The sequence below is a fragment of the Chionomys nivalis genome, chromosome 17 (genome assembly GCF_950005125.1).
Source record: "Chionomys nivalis chromosome 17, mChiNiv1.1, whole genome shotgun sequence".
Taxonomy (NCBI): Eukaryota; Metazoa; Chordata; class Mammalia; order Rodentia; family Cricetidae; genus Chionomys; species Chionomys nivalis.
The window spans coordinates 26,957,001-26,984,909 of NC_080102.1; the positions used below are offsets into that span (position 1 = coordinate 26,957,001).

Genomic DNA, 27,909 nt, shown 5'->3' on the forward strand with positions numbered 1-27,909 from the left:
CAAAATATGAAAACAACTCTAAGTGTGTTAAAGGCTCTGTTAAGAAAGAGAAAGCTTGTAGGGAATAGATGAAAAAAATTAAGTAGAAAAATAAAGCCAATTTAAAAGAACTAATTGGAATTGATACAAATGTTAAAATACCAAACCCTTTATTTGATGATCTTATAAATGGCAGATATGGAATAAAGAGAAGGGACAACGAGCACAAAGAAAGGCCAAGAGAAACAACTGAACTACAAAGATGAGAGAGACAGACACACAGAGAGAGCAGGGTGAGAGGCCATCTGAGTAATGGCATGCAGCATGTGAGGACACTGGCATTGCTGCCCTAAGGAGAAGATGGGGAACAAGCAAGCCAAGTGAATATTTAAGGAGATAATGGCTGAGAATGGCCCAACTAGTAAAAGACACCACCCACAGACCCCAGGATTCAGCCAACCACAAGTCAGGTACATATGCACAAAGGGTACCTCAACACACAGGTGTCAAAATGAGGCAAACAAAATAGGGCACAAAAGTCACAAATCAGCCTGAAGAAACAGACCCATTACAGACATGTTCAAACCAGTGGAGGGCGGACAGCAAAGAAAAGCATCTTGTCGTGATGCTCCCCCAACACTGCCGGCTGTAAAGTCATCCATGCTGCTGTTGCTGTTCTTTCTGCGAAACAGTCTCAGTCTGTAGCCTGGACATAGACCAGGCTGGCCTTCACCTCATGGTGCTCTCCTGCCTTTGCCTTCAAGACACTGTACAAATGAAGACATCTTCAAATTGGAATAAGTAATGACATTTTCAAAGAAAACAGAAAAGTCAGTTTTGTCTAGCACGTGCGTATCATCTATTTGCTCAAGGAAACTCTCCAAGCCAGAAAGACAGTGTATCTGATAGAAGCCCCGCTCCGCAAGGAAAGGGGGGTGAGTACATTGGTGAGTTTTACATTTACACTTAATGCATTTTCAAATTAGTTTTTTAACTTTTAAAACTATATTTTCAAATATATGTTTGAAATTTCACTAAAATATTGCTGATTAAAACAAAAGCACCACCACGTTTAGGAGGTAACAACTTAGGTAAAAATAATGTAAGTGATAACAAAAGAGTGAGCATGCTGATATAGATGTATAATACTTTGTGGATTTTATTATATTCACAAAAGTATATTATTTGAAAGCATATATAGTTTTTAAAAAGTAACATTCCCAGTAACCACTTAAACACATGCACGTGTGAGCACGTGCACGTGTGTGCGCACACACACACACACGCACACACACACATATATAAAAGGTAAACACATCCAAAATGAGAGATATTCTCTTCTTAAGGTCATCAAAATCAGTGAAGTCTAAGAGCTGTCAAATCTCAACAGAGCTAAAGAATTTAAGATATTTTGTATTATGCTGCATACTACTGAGATCCTAAAGCAGGAAAGGGTCATCAGATAAAAATGAAATAAATGTCAAGCATGAGATTCAGTTACTCATGTGCCAGTGTCGAACTGTCAGTAGGAAGAGACATGCCATTCTCATGTTGGTGGTTAACAAGCGGAGACACTGAGTATGAGACAACAGGAACTTTCTGCATTACTTTCATAACTTCTCTGTAAGTCTAAAATAGTTGTAAGTTTAAAAAAAATCAATAGAAGTGGTAAAATGCAATACTCAAAAATACTTGATTCACACCCTCCCCCGAAAAAACAGAAAAGAACTGATATGACAGGTACACCCTGTCATAAACACCCAGATGCTGATCTTCTTTCAAGCATGTTGACAGTGCACTAAATATAAATATCTGGGTACTCTAATTAAAACATACTGAACTGTCCGACTGGTTACATAGGCCTACATAGCTAGCATGCATGCATGTGGATGCACACAGAAACCAATGCAGTGAAGGAGGTCTATGAATGTTCCATATGGAATCTGGCTTTTCCTCACAAAGTTCCAAGCCCACTGTGGTGGCTTCGGAGCCCAGCAAGCTTCCACATCAGAACCATATGGGAAAGTGTCTCAGTCAAGGTCAATGGCTGGGCTCTGGCTCACTGAGAGCACCCCTAAGGCTAGAAATTCACTCTACACATCTCTAAGATCCAATAATGATTACAATGGTGACTACAGAGAAGCCAAATTGGTATGGAAAGTGGCAATAGGCCATGAAGAAAGCTCCCGGCAAGCCTTTTGGGGAGAGAAAGCTAGTGCTCTTCCCAGCCGTTCTCATAGCTGTGGCCAGAGTGGACAGCAATGCACAGTCATTCCGTCCTGCTTCCTCACAGCAGCCTTTGAAAATTACATCAGAGCCAACAGTTTTCAGAGGGAAACAGGGGCTCACATAAACAAAGGAGCCCCACAAAGGTCCACCAGTTGGCAAGTAGTGGCACCAATGCTGTGGCCCTCGTCTGCTTAATGCCAGTGAGCAATTCACACAACAAAGAAAAAAGCACCAGTGTCTAGAAATGAATAAAAAGAAAAACAGTTATGAGAATATTAGAGTAAGTGTTTTATAGACAGAATTAAATCTGAACAAAAAGAATATTGTAATGATCAAGGGGTTCACACCACGTCCTTTGGTTCTTTTGAGAACCGAGTCATTTTCTAGAGAGAGGGGAGGAAAAATAGAGCCAGCATCCTTTGATCACCCACTAGGTACCATGCACCAGACCCACTGCTCATAAAAATTATACTGCTTTTAATATCTCCAACTCCAGGAGACAGATATCACCATCAGCATCTCACAGGTAAGAAGATTTACATAAAGAAATGAAATGACACATACAGATAGCAGGGCTAGGAACTAACTCAACCTTTACCTGGTTCTAAATCCTACAGTTTCTAGGCTACCTCGTTGTTTTGGGGTTTTCAAATACCAAAGGCAGTTCATCACCACTCATGTAGGACAGCACCAAAGACTAAAAACATATTCATATTCTGCTTTGACTTTAGTTTCTAAGATCTTTTTTTTCTTCTTACACTGTTACAGTTTTTATTTACATATATGTGACCCTTTCAATTTACATATTCAAAAAATCAAACATAGGTTGGGGAAATGGCTCAGTGGGCAAAGAGCTTCCTTCCCCAGGCAGATGTGGGGTACAGAGTTCACATTCTCAGAAACCATCCAAAAATCAGGTGGGCATGGCCAATGATCTGCAATCTAAGTGCACAGGAGGTAGAGACAAGGGTCCTAGAATAAGTTAGCAAGTCAAAATAGCAAGTTTTGGGTTCAGCACAAAATTCTTCTTTAATATATAAGAAAGAGAATATTTGACGAAGACAATGTCAACTTTTGGTCTCTACTGATGTATGCATGTACATGAACACATATATGAAACTTACACACATGTGCCCCACACATGCCAACATGCATAGGTGTATGCGCACCACACGTCACTATAACCCTGTCTTCCCATGTACTCAGTTTTTATTCTCACCCTTCCCAACAGATGATATGTCTGTTTATTTTGCATGTATTTTTATAGAAGCTTGAAAGTAAATAAAAGAAATATAGTTTTAAATATCATTTTAAATCTTCCTTTTGCAGTTTCTTATACAGATTAAATATCTTTCTATAGAAATGAGCAGAGAGATATTTTTGACTCCTTCAAAGGAGCTATACATAGTCTGCTGTTGTTTGCTGATTTTTTTTACTTAACCCTTACCTTATCCATGGATATGTTTCATATTTCTGTTAGATAATCCTACAGTTACAGTTCATATATCTGTAAGGATCTATGCAGTAGACGAATTCTTACAAGTGACAATTTTATATCATCTGTCACGCACTTGTAACAGAGTCTGCTGTACTCATCTCCTTGGGGCACACACCACTTTTGCTCCTGTCAACAGCATATGAACAGGGTTATTCCCTCATGGCCTGAAATGAAGTGCGCACTTGAACTCTGATGTTTACTGATGTAAGTGAAAAATGATCTCACCATGATTTTGCTGACTTTTTTTAAACAATGAAGCTGAACATTTTATCAAGTACCCAAGTTATTCCCTTGTTTGTGGCCAATTCTTTTTACACAGTTGCCTATGAGGAAATTCTTCATAAAATAATAGATAAATAAAAATATTATATGAAAATAATTCTAGCTGCTCAGCATTTTCCTTGAGTTTTAAAGTTATCTTGAAATTCCTTTCTCAGGCTTTGATACCCAAAAGCCTGCTAAGAGAAACCTCAGTCTCCTTGGATGAGTGAGCTAATCAATCAAGCTAGGAAATAGTCCAGGGAAAGACAGAGAAAGGCTCAACTCAGCTACATCGGCAGATCTGAGCAGCCATTTGTGTATGTGTCTGTGACTCCTGCCTAACTTGACTTCCCTAGGAGAGTCATCTAATCATCTCCTTTCCTGTTCCCCTCACTCCTCTCTCCCGCTCCTCCTTTACTTGTTTCCTGCACACCTACAGTGGAAGCTCCCTCCACATCCCCATGTCTCCCATGATAAGAAAACACAGCACAACCACACTTTAGAGCTAGAAATCAGACTCAGCTTCACAGGACGCAGGACTCAAGGGAATCAAGCATATAGTCCTCAAACTTGGTATGCAGTGATAACCATAATACCACTAAAATGAAGCATCATCCTCCTTAGGTGAAAAGACAAGGTTTCTTTTAAAATGGTCTATTCAAGCTACAATAACAACCTGCCTGAAAACACATACTCACCGGTCTAATAGCGGCATGAATGCCATGGAACTTAACCAACTATTACTGATTATATTATTTAAGCTAGGCACTGTGCAGCTAGACACAAAGACCAGTCCGTTATTTAAAGCCTACAGCTCAGGGGCTGCTCATCACATCCAGGTATCTTCTCTAGCACTCCTCTAAGGTCAAGTGTTAACAGTGAGGGAAGTAGAGGAAGCCCTGAGCAAATATGTAAGAAATGGATAACCTGAATGAAGGGGTATTGTTGACATGAACACAGCCATTCAAGAACCCCAGTGTCCCAGACCCATAGGAATAGCAAAGACTTTCCCAGGTCAGGCTCCGAAAAATAGCAAAGCCTTCCCCTGGCTCACATGTGGATGTTGACAGTGTGTACAAAGAAGATGGACTGTAACTTCTTCTTCCAAGATGTTTACAGCCTGAGAGTGTTCCCCTACATACACAGATTAGCTAACCCTGTCTCCTGTTCAGTTCAGCTGCATATAATAAACACACTATGTTTCTGACTGCTGGTGTGTCACCACAGCATGCACCCCTTTTCTGCACAGGTGCCTGTTTCTTCATTTCCTATTTCCCTGGTTAGGTCAGTCTAATCCCTGCAAGGTTGAGGCACACTGTGCCCTTGGGAATGCATTTTGATTGCAGCCACTATCTGTGATTTCTTGGTGATGTGATGAGCTTGGCTCTGAACTTTATCACCCATTAGATTTTAGGAGACAGAAAATCCTTCCTGCATGAAGATGTCCATTGTGTGGCTATTTATAACAGCCCAAACTGGAAACAACCAAAGGACTCAATGATGAGGGGCAATATCAAACAAAGCATGGCTTCAGTACTTCTGCAGCAGTCACGGGAGTTTGCAAGTCTATTTTCATGAACTGTGAAATGACTGAAAACGCTGAAGGGAAAGGCAATGCTTCTAACTGCAGAAAGGGTCTTGACCCTGCCTTCAACTAGGAGGGTCCTCTACCCCGCATTCAGCTGTGACTCAGAAGGGGAGCAATTTTAGCAAACCACCAAGCCTCTCAGCTATGTCACGGAACCTAACAAAGCTTTATCAGTGGTAAAGCTGATGCAGTGATTTCCATTAAAAAAAAAACAAAACTCATTTACTGTTGGACTGCAAGCTCATCTTTTAAGAAAATGCATCAAAAGCATTCTAGATTCTATGAAGAAAGGAATTTACAAGCATTTTCAAATCTTATTTAGTGAACGCTAAATAAATACATAAATAGAAATTTTGCCATTTTAAAAAAAAAGCCAGGGATCTGCCTTATGTCAGTGTTTCCTGTCACAAGTCATATACTGTAAGTTATGAAATCTACTCAGGAAAAGCAAATTGTTTTTATTTTGCAAACTGACTGCACGAGTTCATTAGTATCTGCCTGAGGATCCCAGTCCAAGCAGAACACTGGTGAAGAAAAGAAACCTGAATGTTTGGCAGCACTGGTGGGTGAAACATCTTTGCATACTATGCATTTTCTAGCCTCCATAGAAAAGCTTCTCCACAGGCAGATATGAAGGGAAAAACTGTGGGAGAATATGACTGGCAGAACAGTAACCCCCTCCACAAGACACCCACATCCTAATCCATTAAACTGTTTAAAAGGAATTAAGGCTGCAGGATTAGGCTGGGATTTGCTCAGAGGTAAGAGTGCTTTCCTAGCATGTATGAGGCCTGGGTCTATCTCTGTCACTGAAGAAAACACAGTAACAACCAAAAACTAAAGAACAGGAATTAAGACACAGGCTACCAATTGCATGAACATAGGCTAAGGACTTTGTTTGGGTTATATGAGTGTTATCACAAGGACCTTTAAACATTTTATTATTTAAACAAGGTGTCATGCATCCCAAGCTGGTCTTGAACTTGCTACATAGTCAAAGTTGACCTTGAATTCTAATCTTCTTGTGTCCAACTCTTGAGTGCTGGGATCACAAACATGTGCCACCATATCAGATTTACATGGGGAGGACTAAAACAGAAAGTATGTAGGCAAGCACTCTGCCACCTGCCACATCTCCAGCACACACAGGTGTGTACACGCATGAGTGCATATGGTGTCTGTACATGTTTGTATACCCCTGCACACGTGGCGATGAGGGCAAGTGAAGAGCAGAGGCTAATGTCAGGCAGGTAGTCTTCAATCTCCATCTTCTGTTCTGAGACAGAGTTTCTGACTGAACCCAGAGCTCTCTGACTCAGCTAGGCTGGACAGGCAGTTATCTGCCGTCTCCATCTCCCCAATTCTGGGGTTACAGACATGCACCACTGTACCCAGCTTTTCGTGTGAGTACTGGGAAGAAAACTCGGATCTTCATGCTCGTTCAACAAGGACTTTACCAACAGCCATCTCTCCAATATCACCCCAGCCCCAGCCCCAAAAGGATCTTTAAAAGTCAAAGGGAAGAGTCTGAGCAGAAGAAATGAAGGGACATGCCATGCTGCTGGCCTTGAAAGAGAAGGACTACAAGCCAGGAACTGCAAGGGAATTCAGCAGTGGAGAAAGAAAAGGGCATGGGCTGGAACACTGGCCTTGCCAAAATTCTCTTTGGCTCTTAGTGGAGGCCGTGCCATACTTCTGAATTATAGAATTATAAAATATGTATGCTGTTTCAACACAACTTGGTGGTAATCCATTTTAGCAAGAGGAAACCAACACAGGGGTGAGAAGGGAGAAGACGCAAGAGTAATTTCTATCTGGATGATTGTGGCTGGTGTGGAACAATTTCATGCTGCTTTATGAGGTAACTGAGAAACCCCACTTAGGCACACTGGCATAGGAAAGTTACAGGGTGAGATACCACGGCTGGCTGTGGTGTTCTTCAACCTATGTGAGCTTCTCAGCTATGGTACTATTTGATAAAGTGGATCTCAAATATACTGGTAGCCTGAGGAGGACCAGCCATGGCCCAGGGACCATCTCAGTGCAGCAATAGCAGGCCCTGCACTGGATGCCAAGGACACGGCAGAGGAAAGAGGATGCTTAACAGGATGATTCCCACATCCACCCCCACACTCCTACAGCACAGTCCAATCGTAGAAAACTAGGATTTAGTTCAGGGTCAGCTGAAAACCAAGGGTGAATGCAAAGCCCACTGACACTGGAGCCGTGAGAAGAACTACCCTCACTGGGTTTAACCTCTCACCTACAAATACAGAAGCTGGTTGCTCTGATGCACTGTTCTCTACCATGACAAATCACTACTAAAAGTGTCATCTACTGATGAAACACGTTTGTGTACTGTGAGACTTGAAGTCTCCCCCCTTTTTTTTTGTTCATGTATTTGTTTTGTTTTTTTTAAGACAGGGTTTCGCTGTAGCTTTGGAGCCTGTTCTAGAACTAGCTCTTGTAGACCAGGTTGGCCTCGAACTCACAGAGATCCAGCTGCCTCTGCCTCCTGAGTACTGGGATTAAAGGTGTGTGCCATCACTGCCTGGCCTGAAGTCCCCTGTTTCAATTATATAAAATATAGGCATAAAATTGAAAACCTAACAGATTCAGTCATGTACTGCTCCAGGTGTGTTCCACCTCAGCAGCTCGTGTTCACTGCAGACCCCAGGATCAACTACCTGACAACAGTTTGCATGACTGTGGTTTTTCTGGTTCCTCCTTTCTCCCCTTCTCCCCAAACACTGAGAAGATAAAGCGTGAGAGCACCGAACAGTGGGAGGATGTGGCTTAGGTTCTGGCTGCTTCGCTTTCTGGATGGTAAAAGTGCATTCGATACATGCGAAGTCTTTACCAAGTTCAATCACATGAAGAGATGTCCTAAGAACCCTCACAAGCTGTTCTGAGCCCAGGGTGAGCTTGCTGCTTGGGAAGGTCCTCTCACCTCACAAATGACAGGCATAGTCTGTCAACGTGAGCATAGCATTTAAGATCACAATATGCTGCAGAAAAGACTACAACTGATCAGATAAACAGTAAGGTGAGGTTCTTTCTGTGATAAACGGAGGTCCGAGGTGACAGGCACATGCATCCAAGATGTTCAGTCACTGAGAGCTGTAAGTGTGGGGACCAACATCCCTTCCATATTAGATAAGTCTATGGAATTTCACAGTAGGAATTTTCAGAAAAACATTTCAGAGCAAAATAGTCAGACATCTTAAAGATTCCATTAACCTGTATACATACCAACGAAAGTAACAATGTCAAGAGTCAAGTTGCCTTAAGTGATATGCAGAGTTCTGACTGAAAATCATATCGGGTCATCTTACTTCCTCTCCATAATTACATGAGAGACTGGCTAAGTGCATACTACCAAACACATTAAAGAAACATCACTCAAAACTATTAGGAAAGCATAGAGAGACTGCATTATCCTCCAACCCCTGCCACACACTAGGCACTGCAGAGGGTACACCAGAGCACTCTGCCACCCAATCACAAAGCCTGATGGGGTGGGGGGGGGGCTTTATCACACCTGTTTTACCAGACAATGGACCTGCAGAACGCCAAGATCTGAAGGCATGGATACACAACCCTGAACCTGTACTTTCCTCCCAGTTCACTCCAGTTTTGAGAGGTAAATGCATGCTTTGTCTTCAGTTATAGCATCCTCTTGCACACCCTTTCTTGAACTGGTCTCTCCACAGGGAACTACTATGCTTCTGAAAAGGGGGAGGGGGCACAGAATAAACTCCACACATGACAGCTAAAGGGCTGGAAAGCAAAGGCAATGCCAAAAGTGGCGTGTGTCCAGTCAGAATCCCCACAGCCACCTCCTGCGCCCTTACCTTGAAGGAGGCATGCTGCTCCATGTGCCGCAGCAGATGTGGCTTCTGGGCTGCCGTGTAGTCACACACAGTGCACTTGAACTGCTTCCCTGGAAAGAAGCGGAGGATAAGGTAAACAACGCCAGGTGGAAGAGCAGGTTCTCAGAGGGGCTCAGGAAGGCAACACGACCAGTTGTCAGGAAGTAGCAGTGGGAAGGAGCTCGCCACCGAAGGAAGAGATTGGTCAGCTTCACCCAGGGAAGTAACACAGGAGCACACTTCTACAGGAAGAGGAAAGGTACGCCCAGCCACCTAGAGAGAAGGGCACTGAAAGAAAAAGAGGTGTTTAAGAGAGACAGAGAGATATTGATCAGCAGAATGGGCCACAGCATGGTCAGAAACATGAAACAGCAGCATCTTCCTTCTGGAAGTGTACAGTCTACAGGAAGTTTAGCACTCTCCTGGAGAAGACGGAAGCCAGAACATTGAGGATCCAGGGCATCTCAATGAAGAGGAGCTCCTGAGCATCAGAGGAGTGTGCAGCAAGATGTTCTACACAAAGAAAGATCACTGTGCGAACCTCCCATGCTGGTGGGAAAGCCAACAGCGTGCCTTCAGAAGTGCCACAGACAACTTCAGAGAAGTGCGATGTTTTAGCAATATATAAATATACACAACAATCAGGTGCATGGGTGCCCATGTGAAAACAAAGAAATAGATACATGGAACACATTCCACTCCTCCTGGAGAGAGTAAACAAAATCTCCATTTGCCATCATACAATTATGTAACCAAACAGAGTACGACCTTCTTCCTGTAGCAAATGGCTCGAATGGTACCAGCACTATAGGATCACAGCTACTGCGCCTGCAGCATGGACCCCAAGAAATTCTTGCTCCTCTGGAGACCTCCACAAGACAGGTAGGACTTCTCTGTAGTTGCATCCCCTATATCTCCCTGCTCTGCAAACTGGGTAAAGGCACAATTGGCCTTGACACCTGTTCTTACCAAGGTAACCACTAGGATCAGGTCAAAGACAGATGTTGCATTTGGTTTTACTAGATGATTCTACTACCTGAGATTCTTCTGACAGTCTGTGAAAACCTTATTCTCTGGTACTACACCACCACCACCCTTGTGTGTCTGACCAGTCTCTGATTTTCTTGGTAATAGTACCCACGTCCATCGTTCTCTATAAACTGATGCCCCACAGTGTTCTCGCCCACACTCTTCTCGTTTTGATGCATCATTGCACATGACTGTTCCTACAGTTTTAGCACACATTTGATGCCCAAAGCTACACCTTCTATTCAGACCTCTTCCCACAGCTCAACATTTGAGAAGTCACCTATTGTCCTAGTCACTGTTCTATTGCTGTCACGTGACCCCATGACTAAGGCAAGTCCTATAACGGAAAGCATTTCATTGGTGCTGGCTTTCAATTTCAGATGTTTAGTCCATTAACATCATGGTGGGGAGCATGGTGGTATATAGGCAGAAATGGTGCTGGAGACGTAGCTGAAAGTTTTACATCTTGATCCAAAGGCAGCAGGAAGAGAGAGAACAACACGACCAGGCATTGGCTTTTGAAGCCTCAAAGCCCACCCCTAGTGACACATTCCAACTAGACCATACCAAATCCTTTTCAAATAGTTCCATTCCCTGATGACTAAGTATTCAAATACACAAATAATCCCTATTCAAATAAACACATTTCACTCCCTGGCAACCACACGCTTGTAGACATATCATAATATAACAATGTATTCACTCCAACTTCAAAAGTCCCCATTGTCTCTCACATTCTCAAGGTATCTTCAAAGTCCCTTCTGAGACTCAAGGCAATCTAACTATAACTCCCTGTAAAAATCAAGATAAAAAAGATGACCTACTTCTAATATACAATGGCAAAGGAAATATATTACTATTCCAAAAGGGAGGTATATAAGCATAGTAAGGAAATACTATAGTGCCAAAGAATGAAATCTACAGAGCAATCTACAAATTCTGTCTCCATATCCAATGTCAAAGTTCTCTTCAGATCTCCAACTATGGCCAACTTTGTTGGCTGCAACACACTTCTCTCTCTTGGGCTGGTTCCATTCCCTGCTATCCTGTTAGCACCTCTGGCATCTCTAACATCTTAGGGTCTCCAACACAATCCAGGATTCACCCTCACAGCTTCAGGCAAAAGCCTCTCTGAGTTTCCATGCATGAACACTCCTGACACACACCTGGACTCAGCACATTTCTTCAGCCCCTGACAGAGGTAGATTCCACAACCCTTTTCTTGGGTCCATGACTCTAAAGACAGAACCTCACGACCTAAGCTGCCAAGTTCCACTGCTTGCTAGGGATGGAATTTGGCCCCTCATTCAAATACATTTTCATCAGCTTTCTGGTTTTGATGGTTTCCTTCACTGCTTAAGCTTTTCCTTAATACTTTTTCACTTTTTGGAAGCTTAACTGAAGAGGGTCTTGCTTCCAAAAAGTGAGGGCTCTACCTCCCTTCTAGTCTTTGCTTCCAGATCAACCCAGATGTGAGCATGCTTCTCCTCCCACAGCCACAGGCTACTTCCTCACCACAGCACTCCTTCCACCCACACCTTACAAAACATCAATTTACCCTGGCATGCTTCCCACTCTGCTCACTCTGACTACCTGCTCACAAGCCAGGCAGCTATCAACAGACATGTCTTGTTCATTAGTAACATAGCGCTGGGTGTACACATACATGAGCATATTTTGTGAATCTTATTAAGTTGAAACGTCTAAGAGATAAACAAGAAAGCTTTTACATCTTACATAGACAGCACCCTTGTTAAGAGCAGCAAAACCAATAAACAAATGGTTCAAGAATATTAATGCTAGAGTTGTACTTCTCTTTAAGTGTATGAACTCTAAATTTTAGATTTTATTCTCCTGCCCCGTGTGTGTGTGTGTGTCTGTCTGTCTGTCTGTCTGTCTGTCACCTCTCTATATCTGTGTATGTCATGTATATCTGGGTTCACATGGAGGATAGAAGAAGAAAGCAGATCAGGCACAGTTACAAACCAACTAATGTAGCTGCTGCAAACCAAACAGCTCTTTTGGAAGAGCAGCAAGTGTTTTTAACTTTTTTTTTTTTTTTTTTTTTTTTTGGTTTTTCGAGACAGGGTTTCTCTGTGGCTTTGGAGCCTGTCCTGGAACTAGCTCTTGTAGACCAGGCTGGGCTCGAACTCACAGAGATCCGCCTGCCTCTGCCTCCCGAGTGCTGGGATTAAAGGCGTGCGCCACCACCGCCCGGCTGTTTTTAACTTTTGAGCCATGTCTCCACCCTGATTTTACTAAATCTTCAAGGTCAAACTATAGAGATATTTTCACCGGTAACGTATGCAAGTTAGAACTAGAAAATAACTAAAATGTTTTATTAAATACATTTTCAACTTTTTCTCACATATGGCCGCATAGTTCCACACATCACCAGCATAATCTCAGCCAGGCATACCTTTCGACTAACCTATGACTCATGTGATAACATCAGCATGGCGCCAGCAGCAGAAGAAAATGCTTGGATTCTTTGCTATCTAAGGAAAGTGAGGGAAGAAAGGGGATAGAACTGTTCTCAGTATCAAACAACAAGATCAAAGCATAAAATAGTAAGTGTTACAAGGAAGCATTGAAAGGCCAGGCAGCTGACTCAGCAGTTAAGAATGTACACTGCTCTTGCAGAGGACTAGAGTTTGGTTCCTACAGACGTGTCAGTCGGCTCACAACACTTGTAATCCTAGATCCAGGGGATTTGACACTCTCTTCTGGACTGCATCAGCACCATGCACATATGCGCACGTGCGCATACGCACAAACACACACACACACACATACACACACACACACACCATCGGGGATCTCTTGGGTGGCCCTGAAAGGAGATTTCTAGTATTGAGGCTTTTATATAACAGTCATGGCCCATGGGGGAAGCATTGCCAGCTCAAGTGGGATAACTTCATTAACGTGTGTGTGTGTGTGTGTGTGTGTGTGTGTACTAACTGATTTTGTATGTCAACTTGGCACAAGCTAAAGGAGCCTCAGCTGAGGAAATGACTTGATGATATCCAGCTATAAGGCATTTTCTCATTTAGTGACCAATGAGGGAGGGCCCAGACCATGATATGTGGTATCATTCCTGGGCTGTTGGCTCTGGGTTTTATAACAATGTTGAATGCGTAGACCAAGGGAAGCAAGCCAGTAAGCAGTGCCCCTCCATAGCCTATACATCAGTTCCTGCCTCTGGGATCCTGCCCTGTTTGAGTTCCTGTCCTGACTTCCTTCAGTGATGAACAGCAATGCTGAAGGGTAAGCCTAATAAATCCTTTTCTCCCCAGCTTGCTTTCTGGTCATGGTGTTTTGTCACAGCAACAGAAATCCTCAGACAGTACGTGTGTACATATACACATAGACTTATATGTATTGTGTGCTGTAATCCTCAGACAGTACGTGTGTACATATACACATAGACTTATATGTATTGTGTGCTGTAATCCTCAGACAGTACGTGTGTACATATACACATAGACTTATATGTATTGTGTGCTGTAATCCTCAGACAGTACGTGTGTACATATACACATAGACTTATATGTATTGTGTGCTGTAATCCTCAGACAGTACGTGTGTACATATACACATAGACTTATATGTATTGTGTGCTGTAATCCTCAGACAGTACGTGTGTACATATACACATAGACTTATATGTATTGTGTGCTGTAATTTTAGGCTTTTTTGTTACTCTTGGTTGCCTCCCAGAGTGTTTTAACTATTTTTCTATGGCTGTGATAAAATACCATGACTGATAGCATTTAGTTTGACTTATGGTTTCAGAGGTTTAATGTCCATGATAGTGGAATGAAAGATAGGTGAGACCCTATATCTTGACCAACAAATCATGGAGCAGAAAGAGAGAACACTAGGAACTGTGTGAGTCTTTTGAAACCTCAAACCCCACCCTCAGTGATACACTTTCTCCAATGTCACAGGAATCAATCCTTCCCAAACAGTTCCACCAACTAAAGGACCAACTATTTCAATATAGGAGCCTAATGAGGGTCATTTTCATTCAAATCACCACACAGAAGTTGAAGGTAACTAAGTATCACTGAAGATACCTTGCACTTTAGACAAAAGAACTGGAGGACATTCACTGGATCATATTTGAAAACCTTCACCCCAAGGACTAGCTTGCATAATATTGGAAGGTACTATGCAAGTTTCCAAGGAACAGAAGCAATTAATACTCCTAAGTAGCTACAAACAAGGACAATCATCATGGCTGAAAGAAAGAAATGGAATAACCCCTTAGCACCCAAGGCTCTGAATCATACAAGGAAAGTATGTGGCTCCAAAAAGCCATCTTTACAAAGCCATCTTTACACAGGCAAGCCAGCCAGGCAATAGATACAGCTCAATCCAACAAGCATGAGAGAGGACTTAACACAATCTTTTGTTGCTGAATTAAAACAGTTGAATGCAGATTTATGAATAGTAATAAAGAAACGTTTTTCAGACTTATCAGACCATTTCTGGCACAAGACTCCAGAGATAACCAAGGAAAGCAGACACTAACCTAGCACTTCTTCGGGCTAAAATGACCTCACAGGGCTGGCAGATGAGCATCACACAGCTGTATGTGGATACTAGCCACACAGTATAAAGCAAAGAAAACAAATACAAAGCAAAAAAAGAGGTTGGTTTTTAAAACCATCCACTTTTCCTTCTGGTTCTACTTACTGAACTACTAGGAATATTTCAGTAGCCCTAGTCTTGGGTGTATATGGTCCCACTGGGTACTCAAACCAGGGTTGTAGAAAGTATCATCAGTTTACAGATGACAAACCAGAATCACAAACCTGGGTAGCTTTCTCAGTCATGAACTGGAGCCTGACCTGGACCCAGGTTCATTCTATCTCCAATCACAGAGAATCATTTCACCTAATGAAGGCTGAAAGAACTGACATAAGTCATGGAGATCAGTACCTCTCAGACAGAATGGCCGTCCATTAGAAAGGGCCACCTAAGAAAAAGTGGCAGGAGAAGTGACCAGTTCACCCTGTACGGTCCTGGGATTGTCCTTTGCTAATCAGAGGCCCTGATAGAAAACAGATAGATAGACACTAACTTCTGTCTAGTACAAAGATGACTGAGGGGCAGGACTAGTAAGCACCTAAAAGTCAGGGAACCCAGTGGGAGACTCTTCTCCACAGGGACCACCATGCTACTTGGTGGTGACCCTGCTGTCCTCTTGCTGTTTAGTTTCCTGAAATTCTCTGAGACTATCCAAAGCTTGAGTTCTAAGTAAGGCCATCTACACAGACTGAGGACAGAGTGGAGAACAATGTAACAGTTAGGATAAAGTACAAGCAGTTTCGGAATCAAATGGTTTATAACAGACTACTGACTCCAGTCTCCCACAAGCTCTTGGCCTCCCCAACCACAACGGAGGCAGCAATGGCTGCAGGCCCTTCACTCCCGTGGCTCCATCTCTCCACACCCAGGTGGTAGCCTCTCCTCTCTACACTCTACACATCCACAGCCTTGGTGCCTGCTCCTCCCAGTTGTTGGTGAGCTCTTCAGTTCATCCGCATTCTGTTGGCTCAGTTCTCTAAAGTTTCTATTCAAGTGTCATTATCATGGGTCCTTCCATGGTCATCTTATATTGAGATAACAGTCCCCATACTCTGATTTACTGACTCAGTTAAGAACTAGGAAGCTCACAGTATTTCTATGTAGAAACTCAATCATTTCATACTTCTATTATTACATTCACTCAAGTTTCCTAAGTATTCGAGATGGTTCAAGATTTCCATTCTAACGCTGCTTGTCTTTATTGATTTTTACCATGGTTACCATCTGTCTCACTCACTGGACTTCCAGCCTCCTGACAGGGGAAGTTTCTACTCTCTGCTTGTGTCATCGGGGCTGTCTCATAAAAGACGGATTTTACTGAATGGCCAAAGCAATTAACAAGTGCATCTCTGCTGATCTGTAAGCTCCTTCACAGGCTGTGGGTGCTGTAAGCCTTCCATTCTACATCCTAGGTGCTGAGGACTAAGGGCACAGTGAAGGTGAGACCAGTGAGAGTTCAGAGCAGCACTCACGGGGTCTGCTCAGACACCCTCTTTCCCTCTGCACAGTCGAGCTGTATCACCAGAGATGGGACACAGCATGCGTACCATGTCCACGTCTAGTCACAGATGACTTAACCACCAGAGAAGAGGTGACCTGAGCAAGCTGATCCAGGAATTAAATCTAGAAATAAAGCAAATATTCAGCCACGACTGCTGACTGAAAAAAAGTGGAAGGAGCTTACAGTTAGACTGTACTAAAAGCAGGAGGGGAGAGAGACAGTAAATCAAAAGAAAATGAAGGAAGCAGAGAGGGGCAAGGTGGACAATGCAGATGGCAATCTGGCAGCTATGTTCAATCGCTCATCAAGCTTCAAGAAACAGTCACTGTGTGCCAGAGCCATGCCTGACCACAGGAGACAAGAGAGAGACAATGAAGCTGTGCCCTCTGAGGCACATCACATACATGAACTAGCAGGTATGTCAGAATAAATGATTGTTAACATGTGACCAAGATGATGATTGCTACAGAGGGCTAAGCACGAAGGAGGTGGGTGGAAGGGGGAGAGGCCTGGGTTTGCTTTATCATGAAGGCTCCAATGGGGATGTGATGTTAAGTTGAAGTGGATGGATGAGGAGGGAGTGACTGAGAAGAAAAGAAACAGCTTTGGGGAGATAAATAGTCACTGTCTCTGGAGACCCAAAGAACTTTCACAAGAAACCACTGTTTGTTCTGAGTTCTTAAAAACGCTCTGTCAATAGCTCCCGTACAGGCAGCGACTGAACCTGTGAGAATGTAAACCAACAAGACTCCAGCAAGAGAGCAAACAAGAAGACATGACTGCATACCTTCTCAAGAGAGAATAAAGTCAGGGTTAGCCCCCCAATGGATATCCTTACAAAAGCAATCACACAAAACTCTATAACAGATGCTAAGTAAGCTTTATGAAGCATAGGTCATTTACGCTGTACAGTAATTGCTCAATTTTATGAATTGTCAGATAAATACAAATTATAACACAGGAGACTTGATATCTATTGATAATCATTTTTCATAGTGTTAAAAAATGAAAGAGGTAAGACACTGTACTTCCAAATCTCTGGCAAAAGTATTTAAAGAGGAAAATTGTGGTTAATGCAGATACAAACAAAACAGCTGTTCTGGTGGTGGGAAGTATCCTGAGAAGCGGTCAAAGGAAGGAAAAGGGTGTGCACGCAGAAGGAAGGCCCCTGACATAGAGGGTACAACAGCTGAAGGAAGAGAAGAGAGAGAAGCAGTAGAATGTCCAAAATTATGGGGATAGTTCAGTAAGTCATCACTTTAATACAACTGCTAAACCAGTTACTTACGGGCTGCACAACTACCAAGAATGACTACAGTCTCAAAGATCATCATAACTGTATAATAATCTCCACAGGATGCCCTGACCTCTGATCAAAGACAGATATGGACTAGAAGTCACTCGCAGTGACAGGACTGTGGAACCTATCCTAAGGAGGTGTTCTTTGTGATTTCTCTGTGTGTTCTCTGTGCTCTCATAGAAAAGAATCCTGGGTCTCCAGCACCATCCTAGATCACCCTAGATGATCTCTCTACCACACAAGGTACAAAGGCAGGTCTAAAACTGAGAAACAAAAAATGGTGCCAATGACTCAGGAAGAGTCAGAAGAGTTCATGTCTCTCTGGACACCAGCCTGGCTGTTTCCTGATTTTGCAACTTGGTCTGGTGTAGTAGTTTGAATAAATATGGTCCTTCAGGCTCATAGGGAGTGGCACTATTGGGAAGTGTGGACTTGCTGGAGTAGGTGTGGCTATGTGATAGGAAGTGTGTCACTGAGGGTGAGCTTTGAGGTTTCAGATGTTCAAGCAAGACCCAGTGTGGTTCACTGTCTCTTCTTGCAGCCTGTGGATCCAGATGTAGAAGTCTCAGTTACCTCTCCAGCACCATGTCTGCCTGCATGCCTGCATGCTATGACTATAATGGACCAAACCTCTGAAACTGAAAGCCATCCCCAATTAAATGTTTTCCTTTACAAGAGTTGCTGTGGCCACGGTTTCTCTTTAAATCAATAAAACCTTAACTAAGACATCTGGCTAGGTGTCTTAGATTCCTTATTCCCAAGAAAGAGACAGGGGCCCAATTTATGTTTAATCTGTTATTGTCTTTTGAAGCTATATTTAACTTTTACAAACAGTCAGGAACCTTATGAGCCATATCTTTCCTAGAAGTTGGATGACAGAAAGCTAAGGCAACTCTTGTTTGGAGGACTGTACCACAGAAAGCCCTCAGGTTCTGCAGTACTGGCCCCTTGAAGGATTATGGCAAATAAGCCTTCTTAACTACAAACCGCAGGATTTATAATCTTATTATTTAGAAAAGTCTCCTTCATTGACTTCATGGCCAAGATGTTAAAAGTCAAAACCATGAGAACCTGAAAGAATCTCACAAAGGACTAAGACCCTCCAAAACACACACTGTATAAATCCAATGAAATAAAACTCAAAGACAGGCGAATGTCAAAGATAGTGTAAGAAATCAGAGACAGCTGCCTTGAGACAGGGGAACGGCTAGAAAACTCTGTTCCTTGTCCTTGACTGTGGTCACCTCTTCTGTTTCTTCATCTAATAGGAGCTCCTGGCTCATCCTTTGACTAATGGGTGGATGACTACTGGCGGCTTCTGACTTACTAGACACAGCCTAGGAACTAGACACTGTCTAGATTCAAGTGTTGACAGACAGTGAGAGAAATGGAGTCCAGTGATTCTCAGCTCCACCCTTGCTCAGGCCATACCTGGGGTCAATGACTTGACCTACCTATGGTGATGGAACAGGGAGAGATTTACAGTGGGAGAGGATGAACGGGGACCACCCACTGCCCTGCCCTAGCTTATATAGAAAGGTCCAGCAGACCTCAAGGAGTCGCTGCTTGTGGACTGCCATTGTTGCGAAGACAGCAGGTCCACAAGGTGCTTGTATTGAGCCAGCAGAGCATCTGCCTCCAGGCTGTTGCAGGAAGTTATATTGAAATACATGTTGAAGCACAGAAACATATGGTTGTCCACAAGGGAGGGGAACTCTGAGCCCTAAATCTTGCTCTTCTGGATATACAAGGTCACCATAAAGAACACCATTGTCTCTGTTGTTCAACACCCCAGCATCTGCCTCATCAGTTTCCCTGAAGCTGGTTACAGCGCTCGGCTACTTTAAATAGAGTTTTATATAAAAATAATGCAATGGCTAAAGAACCTCAATCCACTGCATTTGGACTCAAGCTGAACACAAAGCCACAGCAATGGAGGATTCCTCTGGATTGAAAGAAAATTGTTTGCAATGTCTGTTAAGTAAGTATCACTGCCAAATCAAACTTCACATGTACCTTAGATGTGTGGGGTACTGAGGTGCTTAGAGGAGGAATTTCCATAAACCTAAACTGTTATTAGCAAAAAAAAATACCTACAGGCTTAAAGTAGAAATGTCTCATGACTGTTTATCCAGTCTTACTGTAAAAGGTGATTTTTGCATAAGTAAATTTTTGGCAGTTTTTGGAAAAGTTAGATCATACTTTTTCCAGACAAGTAGTGTTTGCCATTTTCCCACAGAAACACTCTGATATCCTCTGTGGCACCATGCCTTAAGGTCAGAATGCCCAAGAGACAGTGGACTTGGCTGTCCCTTGGTGATGTACACTCAACAAGTACCCACTCTTGCCAGGTATAGTTAAAGAGTGCTGTGATTTTTTTCAGAGCCCTGGCACACAGAGGAGATGGTACAAGGCCCACATACCTGGTATAAAGCCCACTATCCCAGGGTAGCAGGTCAACAATACTTCAAACCTACCACAAAGGCAGCTGGTTCACAATACCTGAAACCTACACGGGATTTTGTATTGAGAGAAAAAAAGGTGTCTGCAGATGTAGCCAAGTAATATGTCTCAAGATGGAGTCTGGCCTGGATTATGTAGAATGCCAAATGGCAGCTGGAGAAAAGGGCCTGAGGATCAGAGTCAGAGCACAAATGTGAGGAAGGAGGGACAGACTGAAGGACACTGCACTGCTGGCTCTCAAGACAGAGGGGCTCCTAAACTGAAGGGCACAGTGTCTGTGAACGACAAAAGAAGAAGCAGATCTCTGTTCCCCTGAGAGTTTGATGAGAAAGTACAGCTGTGCTGACACCAGGATCACAGACTGTGCGACTCCAGAGACATGAAGCCATGAGCCCACCATTGCTCTAAGCTACAAAATCTTTAGTAATTTGTTACAGCAGCAGAAGAACTAAGCCTTACAAAACACTTTAAAAGGCATCTGCTCCAGGCTGCATAGCGGGAGGTGTTGGTGACCTTTTCTGGGAGTGCATTTCCATTCAACCTAAGACAAAAGGTAAAGACTACCCCCCCCCCGCCACAGACACACACACAGAGTCAGTGATTTAACCACAAGAGCATGGGTAGGCGGTTACTTACATGAATCTGGGCAATGATGGACAGTCACACCACAGAAGATTTTCCTGAGACTAACCATTTAAACACCCTCAGGGAGAGGTAGGCTTAATATACTTATAAAGTATAATAAAGTATTATAAAGAGCTAATATGTTCTTACCCCTTTTACCTCAGAATGTCAGTGGGCCCAGTCTTGTAAGAGCTGTCTGCAGCTAATCATGGCTACTCCTTCAAAACACCATTAGCTGTGTCATGCCAGAAGGACAGAATTCTACATGACCTTTCACCTGCTCTGCCTTCTTACTTCTAGTGGGCCAGCCATGCAAGGGATGCCACCTACAACAAGGAGAGCATCCTGCAGGAGGCATCATAGGCACTTGGCTGCTAGAGCTTTGCAGAGCCATAGCTCATGGTTTGAGCATCTGCAGTAATTTCTGCAATGGCAAACCGGAACAGAAATAGCTACAGCAACAAAAATACGGTGTAAGACGTCTCTGTGCTTTAGAAGATGAACTTCAAGCAACCGCCGACGTAGTCTGCTGATGATTCTCTGTAATTAGTGCATCAGTTTTAATGCAAGGAGGAACAGATCAGCAGGGAGCAACAGAAAAGAACCAAATAAAGGGACAGGAAAGAGCAGGGAACTAGGACTATACTGAAGTGGCAAACACTGTGCCAGGCATATCTGCACAAAAACCCTACCTCAATGAATTTGAGACCTCAATCTGCACATCGGGCTAACTGTCAGGTAAGCTCACAGGCACAAGTGCAACAGCCTCAACTATTCTTCAGCTCTTATGGTTTAGATAAGTCTGACAAAATGACCTTCATATGGACCCAAACAGAATGCATATATAAAATGATACTCTTGGGTCTTGGCATCAGCTCACCTTTGACCCCACCAGCCCACAAAGACACACAAGGGCCTTCAGTATCTATCAACTGCCCCATTCCCACCTTTCCTCTGATGAAGAAGAAGAAGAAGAAGGAAGGATGGGCTCAGGATACAATCCTACTGATGGAGACCACTTGCCTGCGTGCTATGTTCTTGTGTACTGCTTCTCAAACATGATATTCTGAGAGGTTAGAGCCACGGATGGACTTTACCACTGAATGATTTTATGATTTTTCTTTCCTTTAGAGGACAGAAAAGTAAGGAAAGGAAGGGAAAAAAAAAAAAAACTGGCATCGCTTGAAATACTCCAACCAATGAGCAGCTACAAGAGTTCTTATTATGAAGTGAAAAGTTACTTTTTGAACTCAGCTGATTCCCAAATTTAACTCAATTTGTCTAATTATTACACAAGGGTTTGAAGCCTGGAAAATGCCTTTTAATAAATCTTACCAGAAAAGTTCTTTCTGAGTAGATAAGGCAATATTGAACCAAAGGAAGCAAGGACTCCACAGGATCTGCACAGAATCTCAAAGAACCATGGATTTTTATGATGAAAGGATTCTGACCTGATTATGTAAGAGAAAAACAGCATGGGATCCATCCTTCCTCAGATCCATCCTTCCTCACCAGCTGAAGGTACAGAGAATTAAGTGAGAACCTCCAGATTCTACATCATAAATATCTTTGTAAAAGGTCAAAGTGTATGTGGTCCCAGAATTTCCCCCTAAATTTTTGAATTCCATTGACTGAGATTGGGCCACTAACAGATCAATTCTGACTTTCTGGCAGGCAAACCTTTATAAACCTTCACCCAGACTGGCCTCTCCTTTCCAAGTCACATTAGTAAGCCCCTGTGGGAAAGAGAAACGCAATAAACAGGGATATATCACTTTAAATAGGCCAATAAATGTGAAAAATTAGATTCACATGCAGGGGAAAGAAAGGGTGGTGACTCACCGTCTTTTTACTTCATTAAAAGATGCCCAAGAAGATTCATTTAATAGTGTGTTCCTCAACCGTGCTTTAAAATATCTAATTCACAAGCACTTGATTTAACAAAATTTTCTGAGATGAAATGGTGAGGAAAGAACTGGCATTTTTTTAAGAAGGGCTGCAGCCTACCCTCTCCATGCAAGGCACTTTATACCTTGTTTTTCACTCATTCACACCACAGAAATTTACTGAGCACAGGCGCCATTCCGGGGCTGCAGATACAAAACAAATGCACCATGCCCCAAGTCTCTGCTGGCTGAACTACCTACCCAGAGCAGTGCTTCTCCACCTTCCTAGTGCTGGGACTCTTTAAGATAGTTCTTCCTGTTGCAGTAACACTCAATCACAAAATTATTTTGTTGCTGCTTTATAACTGTACCTTTTCTACTGTTATGAATCACAGTATAAATATCTGATATGCAGGATATGAGATGTGCAAGCACAAGGGGGCATGGCCCTCAAGTTGAAAAACACTGGCCTAGAGGAAAACATAGAAAAACCATAAACAAGGGAACTCCATAGGACAGTAGAGAATGACAAACCTAAAGAGAAACAGTACAAACATGCAGGAAGGGCACCAAGTTGCTGCCAGAGAACTTCTCCAGGAGCAGAGATGACAAACAACCAGACAGGGCACAGAGAAAGAAAGCCAAGGAGAAGCAGACAAGTTTGGACGACTTGGTGAGACTGCAGACACATGGTACACAGCAAAAGACCCACTCAGAAGTGCTCTTCAGGAAAGACCAAAATCTCTGTTGGCGGGAGGGGGCATTCCAGTGTTGGGTGGGAATTATAACAGGCCTGATAATGAGGAGACAAGAGTCAGGTAGGGCAAGAAGAGATGAGGGCAGAGAGAAGATGGATGAGCTACAAGGACCACACAGGCCACACAAAAAAAACTTCAGATTTGCCTCAAAATGTGCACACCTATATTAGAGGCAGGACTCTGGACCCATAAGTACAGATCCGGCCTGTTTCAATAGGGTTACAGGCTGCTGGATAGAAAACAGACCCAGACCAAATGGCAGAGGGGATGAGTGGCAAAGAGACTGCGTGCGCTGAAAAATGGGAATGGCAAGGACAATTCTTCTCCCTTGGACTCATGCTGACAACTAAATGAGCTACGTTCTTTCATCACTTCTGAGATACATATTTTTCACATCTTATCTGTGAAATTGAAATGTGTCTAACAGCAAGCATGATTTACAACAGCTTTTAGCAGTCATGGTAGTCCACAACGCAGATGCTGTAAACATGGCCTTAATGCTCATGTCATCATATCAGTTTTGTAACAGGCATTTTTGGTATGTGCATGTAGTTTGATAAGCATTCCAAAATGCCTTGGAAATACTCTGCTTGAGGGGTGGGAATGTAGTTCAGTGGCAGAACGTTTGTTCATTCCCCAGCAGGACCAAAACCCACTTTTGTAAAAGAAGCATCACACACAGTATTGGGTTTTAGTGCGATATTTTCAAACAAAGGTGGGTTTTTTATGGTTAATCTGAAGGAAAGTCACGAAAACTATTTTAAATAAAAGTCTGTTTTGTAACAAATGGTTATATTGTGCACACCACAGTCAAAGACAGAACTGTGGGCATAAATACAACAGAAGCACACTTTTACCTCTGAGGAAGGCCCACAGTGTGACATTTTCCATCAGTGCAGCAGACAGAGCTGAGTTCCAGATGGCCACTGGCCCGTGAACAAAAGGGTTAGACTGCCACAACCCGAATGGTTCAGCTGAAAGTCGAACTCCCAAGCCCTCAGAAAAACATGTCAGAATGGCCAGGTGATGAGGCCAGGAAACGCTTTTCCAGAGGCCCAGAGAATGCCGGGAACTAAGCTAGCAGACTAGATGTGACAGCTTGGGAGAACTTTCTGGAGATGGAGTTGGTCACCATGAGTGCACCTGAAGGCACGGGCAGCGACCTGGGTGAGAGGCCAGGGATGTTATCTCCTTTGTCAGACTCAAGCAGAGGAGCTGCATTCAAACAGGAGCACAGTTTAGGAAAATCACCAAATTTGTTCTCTATTTTGTTTTTATATATGCCTGAGAACAGTCCAATGAAACAAACATGCTGTATTTAAAAAAATAAAGGGGGGTACTGTGAACTATGGAGTAGGAGGTGGCTTCTGGGTCACATGGGAGAGAACATGACCACTTGTTAAAGGATCTTTTCTGAGTGAGAGAACAAGGCTGTCCAAACTGACCTGGTTTCTCACCAGAGCAGCTGAAAATGGGTAGTCATTCACTAAGGCTGGGTACAGCAGGGTCGGCAGTCCAAGGCCCAGAGCAACTCCACACTGTTTCCTGCTTTTATATATCTGGGTGTTAAGAACAGTGTTTGTTGTTGTTGTTTTTAGTGTTTGCAATTATATTTGTAAAAACAAAAATAGAAGATGAAAAGGTGGCAGAAACTATGTGTGGTGCTCCAAACCTAAAATACTTACTATCTCATTACACTGTCTGGCTACCTCCGGCTCACAGAAAACAGGTTATGGTGAGGAAGAGCAGGAACTTGTGTTGAGCAATGGAATGTGGGGTATCTAAGGGTCAGTCATCTAGACATCCACAAGCAGACATGCAGTGGGCAGTTAAGAAGGACTGGGGCTTGGTTGGCAGAGTAGGACATTTCTGCGTGGAAAGCCTCCATGGAAAGAACCTTCCAAAATTGCAGGAAGAAGACCAGTACACATGAAGCCCAGTGGCCTTACAGATGCATGAAAAGGACTCCACAACAGAGTAAAACTAGGACCCAGATCAATGATATGGAAACAGAGAAACCACCTATTCTAGTCATGCTGCAAGGAACAGGCAAACAACATTCAAAGCCAGACTCTCAGCTCTACCTACTCTGTGTAGTTTCTCAAGGAAAGAACTTAATTCTTCCTCATCAGATAATACACTGTAGACCAAAGAAATGGTCACTACAGGCTTTGAAGCAGTGTTTACTGCTAGATATGAAGATCCTATAGGGTTAAACACTGACAGCTTCATCAGGGCACTTAGCACACCAATAAAGAGCACAGGTACTGGCCAGGTCAGAACTCGCTACACTCTGGTCAAATGCTCATGGGATGAGCCAGGGATGGAAGGGAGGACGCTTTCGTGACTAACATTCCATGAACAAAGGGGTGATAACCCAATGAAAGACCCCAGAATTCTCTTACAAAACCAAAATAGAATGGAATAGTATGTGGTAAAATTGTATTAATTAAAGCAGTACCTTTTAAAGCAATGACCTAAAACAAAACCCATCAAAGACAAACCAAAATCTCAGAATGAAACACAGCATCTTAGGGCATTCTGGCACAGCCAAGATAGGTGGAAAGGATTGATTTCTCTATAAATGTGCTGAGTCAGTAGACAGTGGTGTGAAAATGAAGATTCCTAACATGCTGCATGCATCAAAACAAATTTTAAGAAACTGAAATTTCATAAATGTTATGAAATCATAAATAAAACTTAAGGCAAAAGAATTTGTTTTGAAACAAGAGAGGTTTCTTTTATCATAAAAAACTCACAGAGGGTAAAGACATAAAGAAAAATATTGATAAATTTAAATGAGCAACGCTCTTTAACTTCTCTCTATAAAAAGAGATTGTAAGATATAAAAGCAAATGACAACCTAGGGGAATATTTATAGAGCCCCGCAAAGCACTGAGGTCCACAGGGCTCTATGAAACCAAAGAGATACAACAGGAGTGGTACAAAAATCAGTAAGGGACATAAAATCTTTTCGAAGTCTCTGCCTTACACATGGTATCAGAGGGAGAAATTTGAAGCTTTTTAAATAAAATAAAAAGGAAAGTAAGAGCATACAGTTTGAAAAGAGCCAAAGCAGGTAGCCAGTGGAGCTAGGACAGCTAGCCTAAGCTCAGCCCTCAAGAACAGGAGTGCACAGTAAGTGTCAAAGGGAGACACAGATGACAGGCACAGCAGCCTCGGGAGAAAGAACCAAGCTCCAGACATTGCACACCACACAGCTGACCCTCCTTGCTCTTGCTGCCTAGAATCAGAGCAGACCGAAGCTAAGAAACCCAGGGAATGTTAAGGCCTCACCTCTTCATTTTTCAGTGTAAAAAGTTCTCAAAAATGTTAGAAAAAAAAAATAAATGAATAAAAACTGCAAATTTCTATAACTTTGCTGGGGAAGACTCCACGTTATTTGCCAGGCTATACCCTTGCAGGGAGGCCATACTGCTGTTTTGACCAGACTTCCCACACTGGTCCCTTTCAGAGTCAAAGTTAAGACCACTGTACCCTTTCTGAGTCTCCATGAATGCCCTCCTAATGCTGTTACCATAACCCAGGGTACAATGTGGCTCTGGGGGTGACGGCCTTCATGAATGTGGGATTTAGAGAGAAACAGACTACCACACAAAGGAACACAGTTCCTGCAAAAAGACTCGAGTAAAGTAGGATCAGCAAGGCCATTGTTTGAGAAGGTAGAAATTCTTAAGTAGCTACACGACACTAATACTGTCACCTCCCCTGTGTGATGATGGCCTATATAATTGAGTTTCTCTCTTTGTTTATTCGCAGAGCTGAGGACTGAACCTTGAGTCCCACTCATCCTACACAGGTACTCTACCACTGAGCACACACAACCCCATATATTTTTCATTTTGATTAAGACTATTTTTTAAAAAGAAAGTACTGTTCAACAGTCATGGTCCTGCCATTGGTGTAGCATCCTGCAAGGCCCTGATTCTAATTCTAATAAATTACAACAAAGCATTCAGTCTTTCCCACTAAGCCCCTCAAGTTCAGTCTGACTCTTGCCAGGAACCTGCTAACACGCCCCCAGCAGGACTTACTCCCAGGACATACACAGCATGGAAATAAAAATATCATCTACTAAACTCCAAAATTTTGAAGCACTATGGAACTTACTTTTATCTGTATAATAAACCCGAATTTTTATATCTAATTGTGCTGAAATAACAATATATCAAGAAATTTTATTAGTCATGTTACATGGAACATTCACAAGTTCATCCTACAAGTGAAGTTCCTAATTGAATAGAAACTTTGTAAGATATTGTATGATTTGGCTGCCTGTGTTTCTCAATATCTTTCTCTTTGTG

The 27,909-nt window shown here is 42.8% G+C and overlaps 1 protein-coding gene across 3 annotated transcripts in view; it reads right to left on the reverse strand.

Annotated features, from left to right (window-relative positions):
• Zfat (zinc finger and AT-hook domain containing) overlaps positions 1–27,909 on the reverse strand; it is a 170,288-nt gene that overhangs the window by 51,655 nt on the left and 90,724 nt on the right. For all 3 annotated transcript variants that reach the window (XM_057792636.1, XM_057792634.1, XM_057792635.1), the window contains exon 11: positions 9,410–9,498. In XM_057792636.1, the coding sequence (XP_057648619.1) occupies positions 9,410–9,498 (89 nt within the window). The remainder of the gene's footprint in view (positions 1–9,409; positions 9,499–27,909) is intronic.